The sequence below is a fragment of the Podarcis muralis genome, chromosome 11 (assembly GCF_964188315.1).
Source record: "Podarcis muralis chromosome 11, rPodMur119.hap1.1, whole genome shotgun sequence".
NCBI classification, from domain to species: Eukaryota; Metazoa; Chordata; class Lepidosauria; order Squamata; family Lacertidae; genus Podarcis; species Podarcis muralis.
Window position 1 is genome coordinate 46,786,811 of NC_135665.1, and position 25,718 is coordinate 46,812,528.

A 25,718-nucleotide genomic window follows, 5' to 3' on the forward strand; every position below is an offset into this window, starting at 1 on the left:
CCTTAAGAATGGATGTGTTTGATCTTCTTGCAGTCCATGGGACTCTCAAGAGTCTCCTCCAGCAGCTGACCAGCTCTACTGATGTGCAACTAGTCACACACATCATCTCTTGTTGCCTGAATCCAACCTCGGCCCAACAGATGTTTTGAGACTACAATTCCCATCATCCCTGACCACTGGTCCTGCTAGCTAGGGATCATGGGAGTTGTAGGCCAAAAACATCTGGAGGGCTGAGGTTGAGGAAGCCTGGATTAGACAAAATCATGAGGGATGAATCTATCAGCAGCTACTAACTCTGATGTGTGTGTTCTACCACCACAGTCAGAGGCAGCATGCCTCTGAAAACCATTTGCTGAAATCACAACTGGGGAATGCACCTTCTCGTGGGCTTCCCATAGACATCTGGTTGGCCACTGTAAGAACAAAATACTGGACTAGATGGGCCCATTGGTCTGATCCAACAAGACTTGTCTTATGTAATTGGCCATATCAAAGATCACATTCAAGCAGTTCGATGGGCATAGATAAATGCCACCATGTACATGCACATAAACCAAAGCATGCATCCCTTGGGTGGCTCTCTTTCTAGATTAGGGCAAAAGTATCTTTATAAAGGGGGTCAACCTATCCATTGGGCTGAAATTTACCTCTACAAGGGTAAAATGTATCACAGCCGCTGTCAGGGCTGGATTTAGGTTTGATGAGGCCCTAAGCTACTACAGGTAATGGGGCCCTTTATATGTCCAGCTGTCCTTTGTCAACAACAAATTGTCGCTGTTTTTTTGTGTTGCATATATGCTATATGGTAATTTATGGACCTAATGGGTATCTAAAGCCATTTGCACGATGCCATGCAACCAGTCCATGCAGAATGTAGGCACCCTATATATAGAAATGAGCAAACCAGTGATATTTTAGGGAGCAGGCTAGCAGGCGGGGCCCATTACTTACATCTTAGGAGCCTACACAACACAAAAAACTGTTGCTGTATATAAGCTTTATTTTATTTGTTTTTTATCTTATATTTTGGAAATGTACATCCAGGGTTTTTTTCCTTTACATTTTTTGAGGGCCCCCAAGAGAGTGGGGCCCTAAGCTATAGCTTGTTTGGCTTATTCATAAATCCGGCACTGGCCACTGTGAGAACTAGATGGGCCATTGGCCTGATCATCAGACGTTTCATTCATAACCCTATTAAGCAGCTAGTTATATCACTGAGTGAGTTGGATGATAGTAGATATCCATAATTTCTGGGGCCTCTATGTACTTTCCCAGTGTACACATTCCCCCTCCTGTATTATATAAACTTGCCAGTTGAGGACTATGCAACTGATGTAGTAGTCCATGAAAACGTATGCCATAATAAAATTGAAAAAGGTGCCGCACAATTCTTTGTTGTTTTTACAGACAGACATGGCTATGCTTCTGTATGTTCCCAATAGCTTCTCCCCTTTTCTCTGTAAATAAAGACCTCAACCATTCCCTAAATCAAATGCAACCCCACAACTTTTCAAAGCGTTTAGAACATTTAGAACAGCTATTTCAGAATGGCACAAACAACGTAATAAAACACATGAATTCCAGAACTAGACTTTTCTTTTTCTTTTTCATTTTGAAGGCTGTTTAAATGTTTCCTCCAGAATCATAGCCCATAAATTTCAGAAATGAGTCTTTGGTAACAAAGTGCACATCATAATTAAAGAAAATAATTCCTAATTTTCTGCTGCAGCATTCCCAATACACCCGAAAGCCCAAGCTAATGAATCAATCCAATCTGAGAACTATTTGTTCTGTACATATGTTCTGCTAGTCAAGGAAAAATTGATTCCAAATGCATATAATATAAATGCCCTGGCTATTTTTCCATTGCATTCCATGGATCAGCATTTTATTCAGATCATGCTTTCTTCCAAGTAATCCGTATGTTTACATATGAGAGAATTTCCTTCTTTCTGTCTTTTAATTTGGAAGGCTAATGTTGCAATAATTACTTTATGCTGGCGTATGCCAGCACAACACTGTCATGGCATGTAACTCTCTAACAGCAGAGTAATCTCACAGGTCCTTAGGAACTAGAGAGAGAGAGAGAGAGAGAGAGAGAGAGGCAGTCTCTGATTCCTTAACATCGAGGAAGGTATACAAATTTGGCACATCCCACTGGAAGCCTGTTAAGTGTTGGCAACAACAGAGTTCATCACAGGAAAAGCCTAGTATATCTGTCATGATAGCCCTTGTGGAACATGACAAATTCCCTGGGAGGGGTGGATAATAACAGCACCTTCTGTGGGAAATAAATCACTACTTGCCCTTCATAAACAATAGATGGTTACCAAAAAAAAAAAGGTTTCAAAATGGAAAATGTGCTTCTTTCTGGTAAAGGAAATTGCATTAATAATAAAAAAAACAGACAGATTTTATGGGCAAACCTTTGCAATGCCAATAAAAGTCGTCGTCCCCCCCCCCCCATTTCCCCCTCTTATTTTCTTTTGAAGTCCAAGGCGTGATTTGGTAAGTTGAGTCATGTTAGCAATTAGAAATTGGCTCATTTAAGGGGGGCTTATTTCACGGTGAGTTGGGGAGTGATAAATCTCGAGACGCTCAAAAGGAAGAGTAAGCTTTAAAAGTGTAGTCCCCCCTTTTTTTGTTTCAGCAACGGAAGCCAGAAATCATTGATTCGTTAAAATAAATGGGAGAGGGAGTAAGAGAGAAAGAAAGAAAGGAAAAGAGAGAGCGAGAGCGCGCTGGAGACCTCCAGGGAAGTTAGCAGGAGGGGAAGCAAAGGGAGCTAATTATGGATATCTGTATTTCCCTCTGACCAGCTTATAAACTGCTTTCTTAGAATTTGTCTGCACTTATATCCTTTCTTCCAGATCTTACCCACACGGCCTCCTTTCTTTATAGAAGGGGTGCTTGGGGCGGGAGGAGGGAGAGAGAGTCCGTCAGCAAAGCAACAAGCACCAGGTGGCTCTCAACTACACACTGCCAAAAAAATAAAATAAAAATCCTTCTCTAGAAAACAAGTTTTAAAAAGAGGGGGAGAAGGAGGAGGGCTCCCTAGAGGGGATTGGCTGAGAGGGGAAGACAGGAAAATTAGTAAAGCATGAGTCTCTCAAGCCATGCTGGTGGCCAGAAGGACTGCTTGAGGAGCAATTAGCTGAAGGCTGCTGCTTGCTGCTGCTGCTGCTGCTGCTATAGGAGAAGAAGCAAAAAAGAAAAAAAGAAAGGAAAAGGAAAAAGGGCAGATTCTGCTGGAGTCTCTCTCTCTCTCTCCCGCTCCCAGTAGGCGCTTGCTCATTGCAACTTGCAAAAGGGTTTCAGATGTCCCAGCACCGCTGCTTGACCCCCTGCAAATAAAACTTGACCACCAGAGGCACGTCCCACCTCTCTCCTTCCTAATCTCTAGCATTTAGGATACAGCTTCCAACCTGTTGGCAACCCTACGGAGAGAGAGGGGGGAAAGGACTTGTTTTGCAATCTTTTTTTCTTTTTCTTTTTTCAGAAAAAAAATATATACAGTATATATTTGAGATACAGATATCTATCTATTTCTGGAAGATTCAAGAGAGGGGGGTGCAAGCCCCTGTTTTCTGCTTCTGAGAAGGACTGCGTTTCTGGGCTTCGGCGAGAGGAAGGTGCAGAAGTTGTTCAGGGTGGGGGGGCGCTGACCCCCCTCCCGTTTCGTTTTTGCTTTCTCCCGGATTTTTTCCCCCTGGTCCACCACCACCTCCTCCGCTGCAAGTGTCGTCGCTCACCCGCCTTGTCATCTCTCTCTCTCTCTCTCTCTGCAGACTTTCCCTCCTTGCCTCTCTGCGAGAGATGGTGCACAGGGCGAAATAGCCTCGCGCGCTCGCAGCAGCAGCAACAGCAGCAAAGCGGCAAACCAACCCCCAGGAGTTTGGTGATGGGGGGCTGAAAGTCCTGAGGGAAGAGAAAGAAAGAGAAAGAGCGCCAAGAAAACCTGCAAGCCAAACCACCGCCTCAGCTCGCCCAGAAAACTGTAAGGCAACTTTGTGTGTGTGTGCGTGTGTGCGCGCTTGTGCGTCTTTGGAAAGGACTCGAAGGATTAATAAAAGGAGGGCGAAGGAAACCGAACCAAGGAGAGCGAGTGGAAGTGGGGGAACCCAAAGTGGAGCGAAGGCACCGTTTCCTGCGGAGCGCTTGGCCCCCTGAGGCATGGAAGTCGGCGCCCTCCCTCCAGGCCAGATCAGCGCGCCGAGGTCTGTGAGCAGGAGGGCTCCCCATCAGCTGTCCCCTCGCCTCTCCCCGGGGTTCCCCCTTCCAGTATGTTTCTTTTCATGAGGCATCTCCCCGCGCCCAGAGCTTCAGTACAATGTGCAAATGGAGACTGATACAGGGTGCCTCAGCCTTCGCCCACCTGCCTTCCTCCTCCTCCTCTTCTTCCTCCTCCTCCTCCTCCCGCCGCCGCCGCAGCTTCGTCTTCCTGCTGCTGCTCTGGATGTCGTCGTCCCTGGCTGCCCCCTGCCATGAGCACGGCCAAGGCATGCTGCTCCTCAAGGCCACCAACTCCTCTTCGTCGTCGTCGTCGCCATCCTCCTCCTCTTCCTCCTCCTCGCCCGCCAGCGCGGGGAGACACGTGCGGAGCTACAACCACCTCCGAGGAGACGTGCGCTGGAGGAAGCTCTACTCTTACAACAAGTTCTTCCTCCGGATTGAGAAGAACGGCAACGTCAGCGGCACCAAGAGGGAGAACTGCCCTTATAGTAAGTCTCTCTCTCTTTTCTTTTTTTCCTCCTCTTCGCCTTTCCCTCGAAACGCGGGGAGGGTGGCGTCGCGCAAGGAAAGTTGGCGCTCTGCGCGCGCTCAGAGGCGCCCTCGCCCTTTTGAGGGGTTTGGAACCGAGCGCGCGAGAGGAATTGCGCCCTGGTTTTATGTGTGTGAGCGAAGTTCTCTTCACAAACTCCTTCCCAGGCATTGTTGAAATGGCTTAGAGCGTTACTGTTACCGTCCTTTCCATCTCTCTCAGAGGTTGGAATCACTGTGGAGAAGAAAGAGAGAAGCTTTCATCGTGAAGCTTTCTCTCTCTCTCTGCCCCTGCCTCTCTCAGCATCCCTTCAGGTCAGCGCTGTCTCTCCCTCCTCACTGGAATAACCAACCGGCCCTTTGCTGCGCCTCAGCCGGGGCAGGAAAGTGTGAGGTCGTCGGGAAAGACGGCAAGAGCCAGGAAAGTTCCGAGCACGACTTAGAAAGTGTCAAAAATGAATTAATAAAACCGGTGTGCGCGAGTGTGTCTGCTCACACTCAGACCCGGCACATCAAAAGGCTCGGCGAAGTGAAGGAAGGGGCTGGGGCGGAGGGAGCTCTGGCGGTATCCTGACACGAAGCAAATGCTCTCTTTTGACAGTGCTTTTAAATTGAGGGGCGATCTCTTCAAAGGGAGGGGAGGGCAACTGGCAGATAAAACGAGCAAGATCTCTTTTATATGGCCAGTGGGTTCTCTTCTCAATTCCCCCCTAAAAATTTCATTAGCTGGAAAAGCTGGTACCCTATGGAGTTTATACCGTGACACACACGGGTTTTGTGTGTGTGTGTGTGTGTGTGTGTGTGTGTGTGTGTTTTGTGTTGTCAAATTCTATGTGTGGCTTGGTGGCGTCCTGTCAGTCCTTTCTTTCTCCCCCTCGCCCTGCTTTAAACGGTCTCAAGTTGCATCCCTGAGAGAGTCTTGTAAACATCTGGGGCTGCATCAAGTCATCCAGACCTCACACACATCTCGCTGTCATTTTTTTTTCTTTTTAAAAAAGAAGTCATTCTCACATATATATCTCGAAAGTCATGTGTATAGCTCTCTATCCAGATTGAAGTGGATAAAGGTAGCTCTTTTTTTAGTTGTTTCGCACAGCCTGTTTCAGGATAGTTTTAAACGACTCTGTCCTGGTGGGTAGATAAATAAATAACTGCCAAGACAAATGTCTCTAGATAAGCTGATTTTAAAAAAGAAAATTAAAAAAAATTGCCTCTTGATATTGGTTGGGAATCCAGCAAATTCATTTTATTCATTGTTTTGTTCACGCATGGCCCTTTCTCACTCACTCACCTCAGGTTTATCCTCACAACAACCCTACAAAGTAGATTAGACCTAATGACAGCATGGTGAATGTGAGCAGCTTGATCCGTTTGTTTCAGGGAGTGTGTGAAGGTGTGAATACTGATCTTTCCTGGCCAAATCAGTCTACCACACTAGCCTCAGGAGACAGTCAAGGGAGAAACAGGTACACTTCTTTTTTTAAGTACACTGCTACACACACACACACACACACACACACACACCCCCTATAAATAGTGTGTGATTAACTCTGCGCCTCACAGCTATAGCTGGACAGAGCAGTGCCAATTTAATCCAAACAAGAAGCATAGCTAATGGGGGCCTTCTTTAAACAGAAGGCAATGTGCAGTTTTGAGAAGTGTGGACAATGTTGCATCTTGCAGAAGATAACTACCGTATAACTCTCACCAACCCATTTATTTGTGCTTAGTTGGTTAAAGCAGCTGTGCTTTTAACAACTCTTGCATTCCTCTGCTGTGGCCCCTGCTGGCTGGCTACACTTGACTCTCTGTCTGCTTTCACAGGCTTGTGTTATTTATTATCACATGTGTCAATGTGTGCAGCGGGAAATGCTTGCTCCGTTGAAGAACCACTGTATATGCCAGAGACATTGTTTAGTTCAGGCTTTGTGAAACAGTAGTGCCAGAAAGCAATCATAGGACAGAGTATTCTGGGATGTCTGAGGACTGCTTCATGGGTTCCAGGAGAAGCAGGTACATATTAAATATTGTACAGTGCAGCATATTGTATTGGGGCAGTGATAAACTGGGAGTTCAGACAATGGAGACCTGGGTCCAAATGACTAGAGCAGTCATCTTCGCTCAGCTTCACCTACTTTGCAGGGCTGTTGTGACACAGAAATTGGACAACCACCTTGAGATCCATGGAAATGATATTATTAATATTTTTTGTTTTCAAATAAATAATAATATCCAACAGGCTCAAAGCATTAGGAGTCATGACAGCTTAAGTGGTTATGCTTGTGACAAAGGTGCGGCAAGCAAACTCATAGTTTTCTAATACTGCCTCTGAACAGAGCTGTCTAGACAACAAACCCCTTTTCATGTGTTCAGTGAATCTGCAAATGTTAGAATGGGATTGGCCAGGGTTCCTGCTCAGAGCCTTGCATGCACACTCATGCCAAACATACACAAACTGTCAGTGGCTGGCCAGTGCTGGTGTTGAGGGGCAGTGTGGCTGGTGGCATGAGCCCCTTTCACAGATCTGTGTGAACAGCCAGCCAAACCTTCTTGAGAGCTTTGTGCACAGTGAGAATGCAGTATGGTTGAGGCCATGAGCCTCTTTTCTCTAAAGACAGCCTTAGCTCTGCACATTCGTCCTGCTGTGTTCGTGAAAGCACATTGCAGGGCACCAGAGTTGCTCCCCAGGTGTGTGCTGGGTATGCCATTTGAGAAACTGAGCACATACAGTTGCCCCTGTTTTATGTGGTGGTAGTATTAAATTCTGCATGCTAAATATTTACTGTGTACTTGTGTCAAGCCGGCGTTGACATATGAAGCAGACCTTTGTTTTCGACTGGCTGTTATCTTTATTCATGTAGGCATCTCCTCTTACAGAGCTGGCTCATTGTGTTTACGGAAAGTGCAGTTCTTAGGGCTTGTGCTTTTCTTTTTTCTTTTTTTGCCTTTGCAGGATTTTCTCTAGGGTATATTAGTTTTATCCTAGAGATGTTGCCATCTGTCGTCACCTTATGTTAGAAGTAGGCTGCATGTATTCTGATCAGAAGTTCCCCTCTGCTCCTTCTCTGTCTCACAACCCTAGAATTAAGATTTACCAAATGAAGCTGACAGGGCAGCCCTTTTCAAGGCAGGCTTCTTTGCGTAACTTGCAGAATTCAACCGCTGCAAGATATAGTGATGGCTGACAGCTTAAACTGCTTTGAAAAGGATTATTAGACTCATGGAGGTCTGTCAACAGCTATTAGCCATGATAGCTTAATGGAACCTCCACAAACAAGTGGAGTATACCCCTTAGTACCAGGTGCTGGACAAACATGCTAGAGAAGGCTATTGGTTTCATGCCCTGCCTGTTAGCTTCCCAGAGCTATCTGGATAGTGTTTGGGTCAGATCCAACAGGGCATTTCTCATTCTTTCCCATTCTGAATTAGCTGCCTTCTCAGCCACAGTGCATTCTGTCTTCCTATGCATTTTGCTTTTGGAAATAGAATTTTGTTTGGTCATAATTCTGTCCTTGGAAAATAACATGGTGACATGGTTGCCACCTGGCTCTCTGCCTCTCTGCCTCTCTAGCTTTTTAACATGACCCACAACTTGACACAGAGGTGTGTAGGGTGGTAGTACTGCCGTTGCAACCCACCTTAGATCAGGCTGTGGTGAAGGAGTAGGTCCCGACTCATGAGTTGATGACCAATGTGGGTGCAAATGGTCTGAATGCACCATTGGTCAACGCTTCTCATAGGAAGATATCTGTTAGATACATCTCCCATTAAAATTAACTTGTGACTTTATGTTAACAGGAGATGTATCTAACAGAGAACCCTGCAGGCTGTTTCTCAGTGTAGCCGCAGAAGAAGACCTTTGAACAGATATTCACAAAAATAAAACCCACATTTTATTTTCAGTCCTTTGGGACACATTCTCTTTTGTTTTGGGGTTCATTTTGGATGCTCTTCAGTTGTTGTTTTTTTTGCATTTCTTGCTCCATGGGGCCTGTTGCAAGTAGCATTCACATGGAACGTTTGCCACATGGGTAATCAGGGATGCAGAGCACTTCAGGTGGCAGGTAATGGCTGCACCTAATGGCAGCAAATTGCCAGTTGTCCGTTTGTTTGCAATCTGAGCTTTCTACCACAGTTGCCATTATCTTGGGAAGATGCTGAGGATGAACATAATGACAGCAGTTTAAAGATGGGTGCTTGGGAGCAAAGTTCAGAGTGATGCCAGGTGAACAAGGAGGACATAACTTGGAGCCTTATTTAAACTTATTTTTCTTGTCTGTGTATGCAGCACTAGCACAGCAGAGTTCAGGGCGGGCTACTATGTCAGTTGCTGCTTTTGCGCACATAGTGGCTAAGTATCTGTTTTGACAAGGCATGGGGCATGTGCAATGCCACCTGGGCTAATACTTTGTGCCAATTGTGGAGTCATTTAAATGGGTCCTGACTTCACTGGGCCTGATTTCCTAGGTTATGCTTAGGGTTTCAGAGGGGGGTGGGGTGGGGAGAATAAACAGAAAGTTGGGGAGAGTAACCAGCACCCGCTGATTAAAGTAGCTTCAACAAGATTCATTTCCATAGCAGGTTTGCTCTATAAATACTGTATATTAAGCACTAAATAAAGGTTTACTTTGGCAGATGTTTTCCAACTTGATTACACAGAGCTATTACCTCAGCCTTTTCTATACCTTTAGGATAATGGGAATTGGGGGTGAATTATGGTGGTTCTGTCAAAAGTCTGGGACAGCTTGCATAATTTAACATTGCTGGAGTATATCTGTCACTAGATACGCGTAGGATGGCTTGGGTTTTGTTTTATTTTCTTTGCAGTTAGAGCTTTGCCCTGAAACTTGACCACTCAGCACTCCTTCTTACCTCAGTGTTGCAGCTGCAAAGGTCCCCCTGAAAAGCTGCTCTTGAGAAGCTGATTTCCAGGAGTGAACAAAGCAGCTGTAAGTCTCTCTCTGATGATGATGACTTATAACATGTGTGAAATAATAGTTAGGAGCAAGCACTCCAACTTCACCCCAGAGACGGCTCATGGGTCTCTCTCATCTGTAGTAGATTGCAAAATAGAGGACCAAATTTTGGGATGTTTGCAATTCTGTCCTAAACATGATTACTCAGAATTAAGCCCTAAAGAGTTTAATCTGTCTTACTTCCATTCTGGATAAGTTCGTATAGGATTGCAACCCCAGTATGGGTCTAAAGATGGAAAATGTAGACCCATGTGAATTTCACAGTGATAAGCTAATGATGGGGGGGGGATGATAGGTGCTTGTTTTTGTAGTTGCAATCTTGGGGTTGCATTAGGAATATGTTCTGCTGATCTTCCAAGCGATAGTTTTGGGGGCTTCAGGCTCCGAATAATAAAAGTTGTCAAAAGCAATTTGAAACTGGGGAGCAAAGCGAGTCAATAGCCTAAGGATGCATTACATATAAACCTTGACAGCTGCTTTTTCCTAGGGAAAAGCCCATTTGGTAGGGGACAGTTTTGAGCAGAGAAGTGCAGGGGAGGGGTGCCTAACCCATTCTCCTCCTGCCGCTCTTCTTCAGTGATTTCTCCTCTTGCCACTTTTGTACTGCGCTTTTGTACTCCCTAAGCTGATACAGGCACCCAGCCTGGGGGTTAAATTGTAACCCCCAGGAAGAGAAGCATCAAGGGGAGAAGGAGCTGCAGTGGGAGAAATGACAGCCACCTAAAAGGTTAAACACACACATGCACACACTATGGCTTCACCAGTGGCAACTGTTGACAAGGTCCTTTAAGACCAGGATCCAAATCCTCACTCAGCCATGCATCTCATGGGGAAATGTGGAACATAAACACAATATTAAATAATAAATAATTTCACAAAAAGGGGGTTGCATATTCACAGGGGTATGTGCTATTGAACTGCATAGCTGTCAACTTTTCCCTTTCTTTAAGGGAAATTCCCTTATACTGAATAGGATTCCTTGCAAGAAAAGAGAAAAGTTGACAGCTATGTTGAACAGTGTTTTCCAAACTTCTCCTTAAAGAATCACTTTCAACTTCAGCTTGTATACTGAAGAGACGCTTCCCGCCTGCCGTGGAAGCCCTCTGTGTACTTGCAGAGGATTCTGGGACATATTGTAAGCTAGGGCTAAGAAACCTGTGGCCCTCCAGGTGCTGCGGTACTGTACTTCCCATCATCCCTCGCCACTGGCCATGCTGGTTGGGATTGATGGGAACTGGAAGTCTCACCTCATCTGGAGGTCCACTGGTTCCTCATCCCTGTTCTTCTGCTTTGAACAAAGTTGGCTTCTGTTGCACCTACGCCCGAGAACACACCCATTGTTCTCCACATGGCTGCACGAACTGTCTTTCTGGGAAGTTTGTCTGCCATTGCTCTTGTCATTGACAAACTCTGATGGGTTCCTGAAGCTCCCTAGTATTTAGTTTGAAAGCTACTGCTGTGCAGCATAATTCATGTCACAGGGGGTTTCTTCCCAACATAGCCTGAGTCCAGCTCCTCAGTTTTAAAACCATCCAACAATAGTATGGCCGGTTTGCACTTGCTGAACAGGCTTTGCAGTGTCTGGTTACATAAAAACGTTGGTTCCTCTCGAGTCTTTGCTGGCCATTATATTAACTTGAAGGACTGTTGGAAAGGTTAAAATGGAAATAAGAATGTGACGAACAACAGGTGACCATGAGAAGGAATTAATCTTTTGGATCAGGCAGCAGTTCTTGGATGCTTTATGGGAGAAGGATAAGTGGACAGGTCAATCCACTTGCTGAAATACTGTTACGGTGCTTCCTACACCAGAGTAGCATTCTGTTCCTGGATTTGTTGTGAAGGTTATTACACACCACTGACGCAGGGATGCATCATTTAGGGTTGACCCGAGTTAACATTCTCTAAGCAATAAATGTTAAATGCAGCCTGAATGCAATAAATTAGGCACTTATTTGTTTTTTAAATAGTACGTATGTCCTATTCAATATGCTTCTGCCTTCCAATCCACTTTCCATTTGCGTTGCATCTTTAGATTGTAATCCTGAGGCCAGGGACCATCTTTTCCTTTATTGGTCTTCAAGCTGCTCTGGGAGCCTTCTTCGGATGAAGAGAGGGATAAAATTATTAAATAAATAAGTGTTACTTGAGTCTTCCTTCAAATTAGGACTCCTATATTATTTATAACTGGTGTTTGGATGTTCCCCTGGCTACAGCATTATTAGTGATGCAGTTATATGTCTCATTCTAACCATGTCACTTAGAAATCACTGATTGCTGCAGATTGTGTCCCAGCTTGGGATAAGGCAGGCATAGGCAAACTCCAGATGTTCTGGGACTACAACTCCCCTAGCTAACAGGACCAGTGGTCAGGAATGATGGGAGTTGTAGTCCCAAAACATCTGGAGGGCCGAGTTTGCCTATGCCTGGAATAAGGCTTCGTTGTAGTAACATAAGACTTTGAATGGAAATGCAGCAATTGGTTTTCATTGTACTAAAGCATTGCATTAATATGCTGCTCTCTTTTTTCTCTGCCATCAACACTGCTCGTCTTATTTCGAGATTGGATCCAATCTGTAAATTTGTCCATGTCGGCAATCTTGAGTATCAGTTTCCAGTCTTGCTCTGATTGTTTTGAAATTTAATGGGGAACTGCTTAGTTTCTTTCATTTTGAGGAAGGGAGGACTTCATATATATATATATATCTACGAAAGCATATATATATATATATATATATATATATATATATATATATATATATATGGAAAACTGCTATTTGGTTATTTTCTTTCAGTAGCTTCCACATTAAGAGACAGATTTTACCTGTTGTCAAGAGTAATTAAATAATTTCAACAATTTTATAAAAATAAGTGAGATAATGGCATGGTAAATTCAGAGCTAAAGCCTTAAACAGAATAAAAGCAGAATGAGCAATGTGTGCTGTTTTATACTGAATGAAAATGCTTCTGTAAAATCACATTTAATGTTCCTTCAAAGTCTCATTTTGCATGTTAAACAAGTAAATTGGTTTTTCTTAGAAATAAGTCTTCACAATATTACTGTTTTTTACTTTGTAATAAAGGTTTGTTCATGTTGCTGATAGATAAACAAACAAACAAACATGACATGCAGAAAACAGAAAATTATATACGGCCTTCTAATAGATACTGCTGTTTCCTGGGTAGGGAAGTTGTTGCTTTTTATTATACCAACTGCTTTCTCATTTAAGCCTGGACCCAGGTTACATAATTTATAGCCAGTGACTTACAACTGTGGGCATGTAGGATTTATGAATGCGGAAGGGATTGTATTCTTTAGTGTCTACATGACACTCTCCTGTTACCTTTACCACATTCCCATAGGGTAGACCCTCCACACACATCACCAAAGCTTTATCATAAATCTATTAAAAATATACAGTTGCAAGGAGCCTTTGTCTTCATAAATCTGATTTATAGCCACCTGCTAAAGATGACTATGAAAACATTTGGTAGGAATCACCCTGACAACCTGAGAGGAGTACAACACAAAGGCCAAAGGAGCTTGAGTGTCCCACGCTATTTAAGCAGGGCTAATCTTACGGCCCTTACATAAGCAAAGAACACATGCTCTGGTGGGGATTTTGCACAGGGAGGTGGAGCATCACATAGGAACATAAAGTAGGGGAAATGGGTCATGGCCCCACCAACCTCAGTCTGTCCTCAGCCAGCACCAGTACCACCCCTTACCTGCTGTCAGAAACGAGTTGGACGCAGAGGAATGCTGGAGGAACCAGCTGGCGAGCCACCAAGTGAAGAAGGCTCAGTGCCCAGGGAGAGGTGGTGGGATGATGATGAGAAGTCAGAGGGAGAAGACTGGGAGGAGGAGGAGGTATCAAGAGCTGAAGAGGTTACAGGGTTTAGTGAGAGGAGAAGGTAGTTTCATGCGGCCACAGTCTCAGATTGCTTGGGGGAAACCTTGGAGAGAGGGGGACTTAAGCAGCTGTCGGGAGCCAGGGACCTTCAGACTTAGCAACTGCTTTATAGGGGAAAGACTTACCAAAGATGAGTTGCTGTGCCCATTAGGCCTGACACTCCTGTGCAGATCCTGTTTTTTTGCTAACTCCACTTGCTTGGTGCGATTTACCGCAGGTTTGCTCCTGTCACCTGCCTTCGTACTTACAACCAGTTTGGTGGGTGACACTGCCTGTCAGCTGTCCCCCTCCTTAGTCTCATCGTCACCGTGCTGGTACAAGTTCTCAACCTCAAGAAAACTCATTATAAAAAGTGGAGAACTACAAACTGACAATTGCAGCTGGTCTAAGAGCTCTGGTAAAGGTTTAAAAATGGTGCCAGCTGCTCAGTGATAAAGGTGGTTTCTCCACAGGTGGTTTAGGTGGACCCTCAGTGATACTGTGATGATCAGGGATGGTTAACACATCTTCAACTTTTCGTGAAGATCTGCATATCTGAGTCATCAGATATTAAAATGCCATCAGGTAAAACTTTCATATTCAGCCACTGAACTTCAAGTCACCCATTCAGCCACTGAAGGGTTGAGAAGCCAAGTGTACACGTGTCTCTCTCTTTGTGTGTATCGATCTGGCGTTGCACCTTTAGCTTAGAAATAAATGTTTTTGTATGCAAAGCACTCACATCTAAAGTACTTTCACTAGATTGTTTAAGCCTTTGGGAGGTAATACGTTAGGGAATTGCATTCAGTTTTTTAAACCTTTGAAACAACAAGTTTAACAAGCCCTACAAATACTGTGTAGTTTTCCATTGGCTTCAGTGAAAAGTTTGATGGGGACCATAGTCTACCTTCACTCTTGTACTTAAGGCACAACAATCTACAGTAGAGCTGGGTGATGAGAGCTTGTACATGTACCTCACTGTAATATGAATAACATAATTATTAACCCCAAAAATGTGTGTGGATTCACACATGTACATGAACTGGACACCCACCTACCCCCTGCTTCTCAATCTATGGTGAAATGCATAAGGCTGCCTTGGATTACTCCAGTTTTGGGATCTAATTTGTTTAGGGATAACTTTTACTACAAAATCTTAAAATCTTAAACCTTTTTGCACTTACTCCCCCCCCCCATTTTTTTTTTTTACTTATCATGCTCCAATCTGCTTTGGAATAAATCAGGATACATTCTAAAGCACACACAAAAAGAAAGTACAAACCATTTCTCAGAATTCTGTATTCTCCTTCTCCAGTGGATGGGTTATTAAAGCAAGGTTAATTATATTTGGTCCAGATTTTTATTTTTATTTTTACTCAAATGTGATCTAGGAGATATGAGGACCTTTAAAATGTGACTTGGGTCACACATTTAAATAACAGCTTTACAGGCATTCTTTGCTTTTAAATTAGGTCACTGGTGTTCTTTCTTTGAACACTCTGTTCTAATTGGAACAATAAATCATTGACGATATGCAGAATAGATTCCCTTCTAAGGTGGACAACTGGACTGTGCCTTATTACTGCTCCTAACATGTGCAGTGCATTCTGTTATTGCCTGTTAAGAGACATGGTGTCAGTATGAAAGCATTGCCTTGTTTCATTGTTCAGCTAAAGCCAATCTCCTCCTGCGTCTACTTGACGTTAATTAATGAATTGAGGCATACCTTCTACATGCCTTTTGCTGGAAGAAGAGCTTAGGGTGCCCTAAGATATGTTAAATCAGGGTCGTAGATGACATAAGAGATATCACACTTGCAGATAAGCATTTATGTTCTCAAGCTTAGATATTTGTGAAAGCGGGGGGGGGGGGGAGTAGCAAATAGATTTTTCTCTTAACCCTTTGCATAGGTCATGACTTACCCATCCCATACCTACATGCAAAGGATTCTCTTTATTTCACTTCCATTGACTGATCACCGTATCATTCTGGGTTCCTCGTTCAGAAAATGTATTTCCTTTTGTTATATCACAGTCCTCTGCTTATTTACCTGGGAAGAATTCTCACTGAACTCAGTGGGGCTTATGACTGAGTAGGCATGTATAGGACTAGACAGTTAAATGTAGTTTATTAATTCTATCTCAATTTTCTCCAGCTTTTCAGTTCTTCCAACCCAGCCGGAGGGGGGGGGGATTTTTCAGCTAAGCGAATTGCAAATTTGTAATACAGCCAGATTCTTCACATCCTTCTGGTTATTACTCTAATATATGAACATGACATATGTAAATAGTGCAGAAGCTAGCTATATCTAACATGTTCATACCTCAGAGTTTTGCATTCAGGCCGAGGCAGAGTGCGTTCATCAACTGGGTTTGCTTTATAGGCAAATCACACTGGTGGAAAGTAATAGCCTTTGATTGTTCTTCCACTTTTAGCCATTTGGATCTACGGTATGTTATTCAAGTCCATTTATTTTCAGTTTGTAGTGTTGATCCCTACCCTTTTATTGCATCAATCCATGAGATTATTCAAATCCTCTTAATCTAGTGTACATCTATTTAGGAGTAGGTTACATCGAAGTCAACTTGAGTTACTTCTGACTGAATTCTGCATTGGATTTGACTGTACACATCTGGACAGAGAAACGAGTGTTTCTTCTGTCCCCCACCCCAAGTGGAAACAGCTCCAGATTGCACCTGGAAAAGCTGTGTTTTCCATAATCAGAGTTGAAAGCTTGTTAAATACGGGCAATACTTATTGGTAGCTGCACACCCTAGTTGGACTTGATGGTTCTTCTCCCTATACAACTACTGGAGCTAGCGTACATAGCTTGGTTAGAAAACTAGCTTTGATCAAGTAACACGACTGCAGGAGGGGAGGGGTAAATTTACTGACTCCTGTGTGCATACACGTTCAGATCAGGCTGCTCAAATGGCTTTTGAAATGTGAGCAGATTTGTCCTCACATGTCAGATGTTGTGGTGCAAGACCCAGCGGTGGACTTAGCCTATAAAAGAAAACAGGCTTTTAGTGCTGGAGGTGCAGCTCCCTGGAATTATTTACCTGACAAAATCAGGCAGGCAGCTAGCATGTTGCTGTTTAGGTGCCTACTGAAGACATTTCTGCTTAGAAAGGCTTTCTCCAAGGTGAAAGCCAGTCATTAATGGAAGATAAATTTTATAGCTAGTGAGATGGTTTTGTTGCTTTTAAAGCTTGTGTGGATGGGTTTATCCTTTTTAGTGTTGGATTGATATTATTGTTTTTAGGGCCTGTGTTTTTTGTTTTCTGTACTGTACACTGCCTTGATGTTTTTAAGCTATGAAGCGGTTTATAAGTGTGTTTAATAGGTAATGAATAAATATTTGTCTACCCTGATGTAAAATTGATCCATGTTTGTTGCATAGCCTTGAGTGGCTTTCCAAGCCCTGTTGATGCAGCAGCAAATAGACATGTTTTCTGTTTACCACTCTGCTGGGTGGTAAATCAGAAACAAAAGCATGGGGCAATGGATTGGGATAGGGTCACTGAGTAGCTATAGGCCAAGAAAACTACATGTTGTAGCCATGGTGTTAAGAAGCCTATTTTCACATCCCCACCTCCCAGATGTTCTAATGATAAGTGTTGGCAGAACATTGTCATGGTATAAACCTGTGAATTCCTTCGGAGTTGTTGTGGATATTTAGTTAATCTACAGTGATTAGTATATTGGAAAGCTTCTTTTTGGACTTAATTTTTGTTATAGGAAAGAGGAGTTCTGTTCACATGCTGAGATCTTAGATGCATCAGGTTTCCGGTGGAAATATCATTGTTTCCTCTTCGCTTCGCTTTCTAGTCTATCTTCTCTTCTTCAGCCTATCCAGAATTCTCTTTCTGAGGTTTCCTGGCATTTACTCTTGGCTGATGGTTGGCGCAGTCCTTATTTCATCCTTTTAAGGGGACCACATAATTAGACTGTTATCAGTCACTTACTTGTCTCAATAGAAGTTTCTATAGGGATTGGGGAATTTTCAGCACCTCTTCAAACTATATTTTCCAGGATTCTTGGGCCATGACAGTTTAAGTAACAGAAGCCTATGCACACTTTGGATATAGATAAATGCTCAGTTTCGAGAAATCATTTCAGAGCTAATCACAATCCTTTAAAAAAAACACCCCAACCATTCTGAATAATTGAGTGTTACCATCAAACATCACCACCCCACTGATGCAGGCATCTTCAACCTTTTCAGACCCAGGATCCACTTTTTATCCAAACATGCACCTGGGGGATCCATTTCTTAATCATTTACTATATATTTGCATGGTGCTCGTGCTCCTCTTGTGACCCACATTGGATCAGACCACTAGTGGGTCCTGACCCACAAGTTGAAAACCAGTGCTCTAATGAATTTGTTATGACTTGCATTTTTCACATTCAAATGCTACATTTTTAGGTGTATGCATGTGTGAAGAGTGGGAATGAGGAAGAATTTTGATTCAGCATTTAAATGCGAACCTAACACAAGCCACACTCTTCACAACAATATGCAAACTTCACACTTCTCCAAATTTTGCAGTGCAGAATTTCTCCAGACAAGCAATATGTACCGAAATGCATGTAATAGGTTGACGTGAGCACATAAAGGCATATATTAGTGAAACTAACATATAAAAAATGCCTTATATTCAGGAAAATGGCTTTACAAACCTATCTATGTTAGGCAAAAATGTGTCTATAAGGAGAAATGTGCAGTAAAATGCTGGTTAATTTTCATGAGGACTAAAAAATACCACATAATTTCATTTCCCAAGGTTAGAAAAATGGAAAAATGAAAAAATCAAAATTGTCAGATCCATCCATCCCTAGTGAAGAAGACTACAATTCATAGCCATTTTAAATGGCTGAGAAGAACCTCGGAATGTGTTGCTACTTCTGGTTATATTGTCCAAATTAGCCTTGCAACTTGAAATATATACTTTGTGAATGTGTTAAGCTAGCTTTTAAAAAATGGTGAGACTTTGTAACAGGGCTGGGGAACCTGTGACCCCTCTGAAGTTGCTAGACTAGGCTTTCTTCATCCCTGACAATTGGCCATGCTTGTAGTTGGAGTTGAAGAACATCTGGAACTCTAAGGCTCACTACCTTTGCTTTCTAGAAACGAATTAAGTAAAGCAAACGAAAGAAATGTTATGATAATTCAGCATGTTATATGCTTCCCTGAGCTACTCTGCAATTAAACTCAGACATTTCAAATACTGAGGTGAAATATTACCTTATGCCTTTTAGTTAATATTAAGATATTATATACACTCGTTCAAAAGTAGTATCCACAACTTTTGTGTGGTGCATAGAAATTGGCAAGTTGAGAGAGAGAAACTTCAGTGTATCCTGCCAAACACAGAAGCCTGCGAGATGCCAAAATAACAATGTTTGACATAGCCTTGTCCAGTTCTGGCACTAAGTGATGATATTTCAGCATGGCGTAGGTTGGAATTGGTTTGGAAACTGTGCTGAGGGGGAAGGCAGGCACAGTTCAGCCCCCAGCTAAATCCTTTCTTAGGCAGCATGCTAGGGGAAGTTGCATAGGCTTAAAATCTGTTGGCCTGCTTATTTTATTGGCTCTCAATACAGCTTACAAAAATTAAAGTAAAACATAAAGGCACAACTGAAGATATCAGGAATGCCTTCAATTTAAGTTACAACTTTTAACACACACACACAGAGAGAAAGGGTGCTAGTGCACAAATACATTTCTCCCTTTACTTGATTCTTCAGTGCCCGATGACTCTCGGTTAATGTGTGAATTGTCTCAACTGAAAAGTATTGTTTGAGATGAGATTCAAGTACAGTGGTACCTCTGGTTACGTACTTAATTCGTTCTGGAGGTCCGTTCTTAACATTCTGAAGGAGAATCTCCACTCCCATCGTTCAGCCCGGACACTGAGATCCAGCGCCGAGGGCCTTCTGGCGGTTCCCTCATTGCGAGAAGTGAGGTTACAGGGAACCAGACAGAGGGCCTTCTCGGTAGTGGCGCCTGCCCCGTGGAACACCCTCCCTTCAGATGTGAAGGAAATAAGCAGCTATCTTCTCTTTAAAAGACTTCTGAAGGCAGCCCTGTTTAGGGAAGTTTTAATATTTGATGCTGTATTGTTTTTTCTGGCTGGGGAAACTCAGCCAGATGGGCGGGGTATAAATAATAAATTATTATTATTATTATTATTATTATTATTATTATTCTGAAATTGTTCTTAACCTGAAGCACGACTTTAACTAATGGGGCTTCCCGCTGCTGTTGCGCCGCCGCCGCACAATTTCTGTTCTCATCCTGAAGCAAAGTTTTTAATCTGAGGTACTATTTCTGGGTTAGCAGAGTCTGTAACCTGAAGCGTATGTAATCTCAGGTACCACTGTATAAAAAATAGGGGAAAACAGATTGCAGTCTGCTCCAATGACCAGCAATTTCTGTGTCCCTTCCATGGAGAACTGTCATATAGACATAGCCTCCACTACTGGGCTAAACAATCTGACAAAGGTGCCTGAATAACTTTACAATCCCCACCCCAACCCCCTTTTCAAATGTCCATAGAAGTGAAGTGCTGCCCTTTAAGATACCTATTTCACATGAGTTTTTGGTTCAAAAATGTGTGGTATGCAAGAAAAGGAATGAATTAATAACGTCTTCCTGGTAGTTACCTTCCCTTGGGCAGCTGTTGTTTTCTCTTTATGCTTTCCAGAGAGAATATTGCAAAGTCATGTTGTGTCATCAGAAAGAAATAAAATAAAATTCAGTTCTGCCCAGTATATTTTTTGGCTGTGGCGTGGAAGCATCTTTCTAGGCACGTACGCATGCATTTAGCCAAATGTTTCTGGAGGTTTGGCAGCCATTGGCATACGTGCATTCATCTGGAGAGCCAGTCATCTGTGGCCATGTCGTATGGTGGACTTGATCCTATCACAACCTTTTCTGATCGGGTTCTGATCAGTGGCGTGTATGTGGTAGAAATTGTTTTGCCATGCAGCCAGATGAAACTTATTGGACCAGGTGCCAAGTAGTATAGGCTTCCTGTTAACCACAGTTAAAAGACTGGGAGTGGACTGTAGCAGTGCACCAATCTGATCATGCAGTGCCTTATCTTCTTGGGAGTAATGTGTAACCCACCTGCACACCTGTATGCCACCATCAAGGTATTGGGTACTAAGAAGGAGGAGGAGGAGGAGTTTGGACTTGATATCCTGCCTTTCACTCCCCTTAAGGAGTCTCAAAGCAGCTAACAATCTCCTTTCCTTTCCTCCCCCACAACAAACACTCTGTGAGCTGAGTGAGACTGAGAGACTTCAGAGAAGTGTGACTAGCCCAAGGTCACCCAGAAGCTGCATGTGGAGGAGTGGGGAAGCGAACCCAGTTCACCAGATTATGAGTCCACCACTCTTAATTTCTACACCACGCTGGCTCTCTTTATGCAACATTTCATTGTCAAAATTAGGCAGCCCTTGAAGCACTGAGAATCTATGCCTCTTATGGATGGATTTGTCTCTTTGTAAAGGTAAAGGACCCCTGACAGTTAAGTCCAGTCGCAGATGACTCTGGGGTTGCGGCGCTCATCCCGCTTTACAGGCCGAGGGAGCTGGCATTTGTCTGCAGACAGTTTTTCCAGGTCATGTGGCCGGCATGACTAAGCCACTTCTGTCATAACGGAACACCGAAACCAGAGCAGTGCACAGAAATGCCGTTTACGTTCCCGCCAGATTTATCCCACCTATTTATCTACTTGCACTTTTTGGCATGCTTTCGAACTGCTAGGTTGACATGATCTGGGACCGAGCAACGGGAGCTCACCCCGTTGTGGGGATTCGAACCACTGACCTTCTGATAGGCAAGCCCAAGAGGCTCAGTGGTTTAGACCACAGCACCACCCACATCATTTTTGTACTCCATTTTAATTTTACCATATGTTGATTCATAAATCCATTCTGCCCCATTTCTGCATAAATCTGCATTTTTTTAAAAAAAAAACCCCAACCACCATGAAAAGTAATATTTAGATACACACCTCAATAATATTGAAATAAGTATATTATCTTAATGTATGCATTTCTTTGAGCTGAAAACCCTGTTGCAAAATTCAGATAAGTGTGAAATCTGAAGGAGAATAGCATCCTCATCTATGCATTAGACTGGGACTTGTGAATTAGGTTACTTCCTTAAAAACAGGGACTGAAAGAAATTCACCTCCATGCTTAAAGCATCTTAGTTACTATCTGTATCACACACAAATCAATAACTGTAGCCCAAAACTAAAAGATCTCTGGCACAATGCAGGAAAATCAATCATTTCGTAGTAAAAGCACCAGTTGGAAACCGAGTGCTCCTAGTGGTAGATTTCCAGTATGATTTGAGTTAATGTGGTTTGATATTTGGCACCATTTGTAACCTTGAACATTATCATAATTGTTTCTCTCTCCTGCAGACGCAATCCTCTGTGAATATGGTTTCACACAAAACCAGCAATTGCAAGATAAACAGCAGTTGATTGTGGTACTTTGGAAAGCCTATCTTGGCCCTAAAAGTCCTGTCTCTCTGTCTCTCTCTCTGGCAGGAAGGAGGGAAACATATCAAATAACATCTGCATTTAACATCTGAATATGGGTTTTCACCACTTGTCCCATGGAGAACTCTGTCCCTGATTTTCCTCCCTTCCCATGCGTTCTCTCAAAAACATGTTTTTTATTCTTCTTTTCTTTCTTGTTTTCACCCCACCTCCTTTCTGGAGAAGACAGCAGAATGTGTGTACACTACCTCATGCAATAGATTTGGAAAGGGGGCATTACACCCCCAGTTGCCTTTTTGACCTGCAGCAACACAATTGCATGTATTTCTGCACTTGCGGGGTCTGGAATGTGTTTAAGGGGCTCGATGATGGCATAGTTCAATAGCTTTAAACCTTTTTGGATCTGAGGTCCAGCTTGAGCCCATGTTGTGCTTGGAGTGACATTTATTTGTATTTTTAAGCAAATATTCCTGTCCTTGGTTTTCTGTCTTTCTTCTTCCTATTCCCCTTCACTCGATGCCTGTTTTGGCACCCATTGATACTGCACTTTTATTTATTAAATTTTACTTTTACCTTGCCTTGCCTCCAAGAAACTCAAGGTAGCATACATAGTTATGATCATTGCTTCCTCATAAACAGCCTTGGTCACTAGGTTAAGCTGAGAGATAGTAACTGTGCCCAGAGTCACCCCGAAACCTTCATGGCTGAGTGGGGATTTGAATCTGGGACTCCCCATTTCAAGTCTGACACTATGATTCAGGGATGGGAAGAGTCTGTGGCTCTCCAGATGTTGTTGAACTGCAAATCACATCAGCCTCAAGCCAACATGGCCAGTGATCAGGACTGATAGGAGTTGGAGGAGTCCATCGACATCTGGACCAACACAGGTTCCCTATCCCTGCTATAAATGCTAACTCACACTTGACCCACTTTACTCATCAGGAGAATAATATTTCTGGTTTTGATTTTTTTTTATTATTTTTTTTTTGATGCTACAATTTGTTTTTCTGCACAAGCATTTCAAGAATGTAAAAAAAAAAAGTGTGTTCAACAAGGGGAAAGGAAAAACGAAAGACCACTGAGAGTGAAGGGTGGAGATGTAATCTATATTGGATAATTACCTCAAGGAATACAACAGAACATAGTGGAGAAATTTCACTCACCAGTGAGGCCCCTATGGTAAGGTTATATAAGGTTCATTAATAAATCTAACTTGGAGATCAAATAAAAGCTGAATCGTTTGCGTAGAACAGTGCTGCAAGCCAAAGAACCTCATTAGTTTGAGAATGGAACTGCGTAAAACTTCTTGAAGGTCATTTATATGCCGAACGGACATATACCAGGACCAGCATTTTTTTTTATCGTGTGCCCACATAAATCAGAGAAAGTAAAGCAAAATCAAATCAACCCTGGGGTAGAATAAAGAATGTAAGCAGACGGATGCTGCCATGTTCCCTTGCAGGTTCTCATTTGTCATCCCACAGGCTATTTAGCAGGCAAGCTGCAAACTGGATTAACCTGCACAGCATACCTTAGCAAGGGATCTGCCAATTTGGACAGGTGCAGCCCAGGATAGCTTGCTCTCCTATGTAGCTTTGGATTCTGGGGTGCAACTTTAAGCTGAATCCTTTATAGGGGATCCCGAGGGAGGCATCCCTCTAAGATCATGTGATGCCTTCATGGGCACCCCTAAAAAGATTTCTGCATCAAGCAACAACTTTGATTAGCCACCCCCAAGTTTGCATCAACCAACACAGCCAGTGGTCAGGTAGAATGGTATTTGTAGACCAGCTTCGCTGGAGGGCACCTGGTTGAGGAAGGCTGGCTTAGGTTGATTTTGTAATCTAGCCAGCCATGAGTTCGGAACTATCTACCAAAGTGGTCTCTCCTTATAACACAACTATTGCTTACTAAACAGTTCTGCCTGATAATGCCTGAAGGAACAAATAACGCAGCTTCAGTGCTTTTTTGGCAACTTTCCCATCACCCCTCCTATCGGGGACAGTTTTTTCCCCTCCCTCTCCCAACCTGGAGAGAAGTTGGGTTATTCCAAAGATAGACATTGGGATGAGCTACAGATATTCCAGATTACTTCTCTCTTCAGCCCCAGTCAGCATGGTCAATGGAGGGCACCAGGTTGCTTATCCCTGGTTTATTCCATTAACAACTGCACCATCCTGAAGTCCTGATTATATAATAAAACAGCATCTGGAAGTGTTCAAAAATTCAGAAAGGAATTGATCTAGTCTGGTATTAGATGTGTAACGAGCCCCTCCTATCTGTATGGCCACTTCTCCATGACCTGACTTAAGGGAATATGTGAAATTCATTTCAGTTAGTAAACGGTATTCTGTGGCTTTGCGCCTCAGACCACACACCCAGAAAGAAGCATCCAGATTTTTGCTCAAAATTTACCGTATTGGCTTTGCTTCTCACATTTTGCCACATATACACTTGCAGACAGAGCTCACAGCTGATTCTGCTTATGGAACAGGAAGTGTTTTGCAATGGCAAAAGGTTCACAAAGGGAGGAGGAGTAGGAAAGAGAATGAGGGCTTCTACAAAGAGATTATTTTGAAAAAGGCAATGTTCCCTTCACCACCAGTTCTGTGCATGTGTTGTGACAGTGAATAAGGCTCAGACAGGATGGCCTGTCTTGGGGTAAGAATAATAAAAAAAGACATTCTGATGTGGCAAAGGGGTTTGAAGATGAATGTGTTTCCAAACTATTTCCAGTGCACCTTAAGAATCTTTTTTCATACTAAGCCATAGGCCGTGCTGTTGACATGAGAAGTCAGTATATTCATCATTCGTTCACTGCATTACAACAATTCACAATGGTGAATCCTGGAGCTGGAAGCGACCTCAGAGCTCATCTAGTCCAACCCTCTGCTGATATAGCATATCTGCTGCTACAGCATCTCTGATTGGTGGCCTTCTGGGGCTCTGCTAAACAGTCTCCAAAGGAGGATGGTCCATCATCTTCCAAGGCAATCTGTTCTATTGTCAAACAGTCCATACCGTCAGGACATTCCTCCTAATCTCCTCTCTCACAGTTTCAACCTTTGTTCAGGTCCTAGAGCTACAGAAGACCAACTTGCTCCATCATTTTTTGTGAGAGATCTTTAAATATTTGAACATGGCCACCATATCACCCTGTAATGGAGCCTTATTCAGGCTAGACATACACAGGCATACCTTATAAAAGTCAGTCTCCAGGACCCCCACCTCCACACCAAAAATGGCCTCTCACCACCTTTCTTCCAATAATCCAATATTGATAGCGCTTGTTTTCTGAGCAAACCTTCGTACTAAAAACGCAACACGAATGAGGGCAGGGATACACCAGAGAAAGAACAAAGCATGCCTGTTCAGCCTTCAAATGGGTATAGGATCTAGAATTGGCAGCAAGTAGGAGCCAATGTGTGTATGTTTATAGGGGAAGCAAAATACACATGCATGGAATGAATTCGAAATATAATATCATGTTGACCAGAGTTGGGAACTTGTGGCTTTTCAGATGTTCCTGGCTTTCAGTTCCTATAATCTCTGACCAATGG

General features: G+C 43.1%; 1 protein-coding gene across 1 annotated transcript in view; it reads left to right on the top strand.

Annotated features, from left to right (window-relative positions):
• Positions 1–3,139: 3,139 nt before the first annotated feature.
• Positions 3,140–25,718, top strand: part of FGF10 (fibroblast growth factor 10) — a 96,329-nt gene continuing 73,750 nt past the window's right edge. The window contains exons 1-2 of the mRNA XM_028748650.2: positions 3,140–3,632; positions 3,789–4,721. Coding sequence (XP_028604483.2) covers positions 4,331–4,721 — 391 coding nt within the window. The 5' untranslated portion in view covers positions 3,140–3,632; positions 3,789–4,330. The remainder of the gene's footprint in view (positions 3,633–3,788; positions 4,722–25,718) is intronic.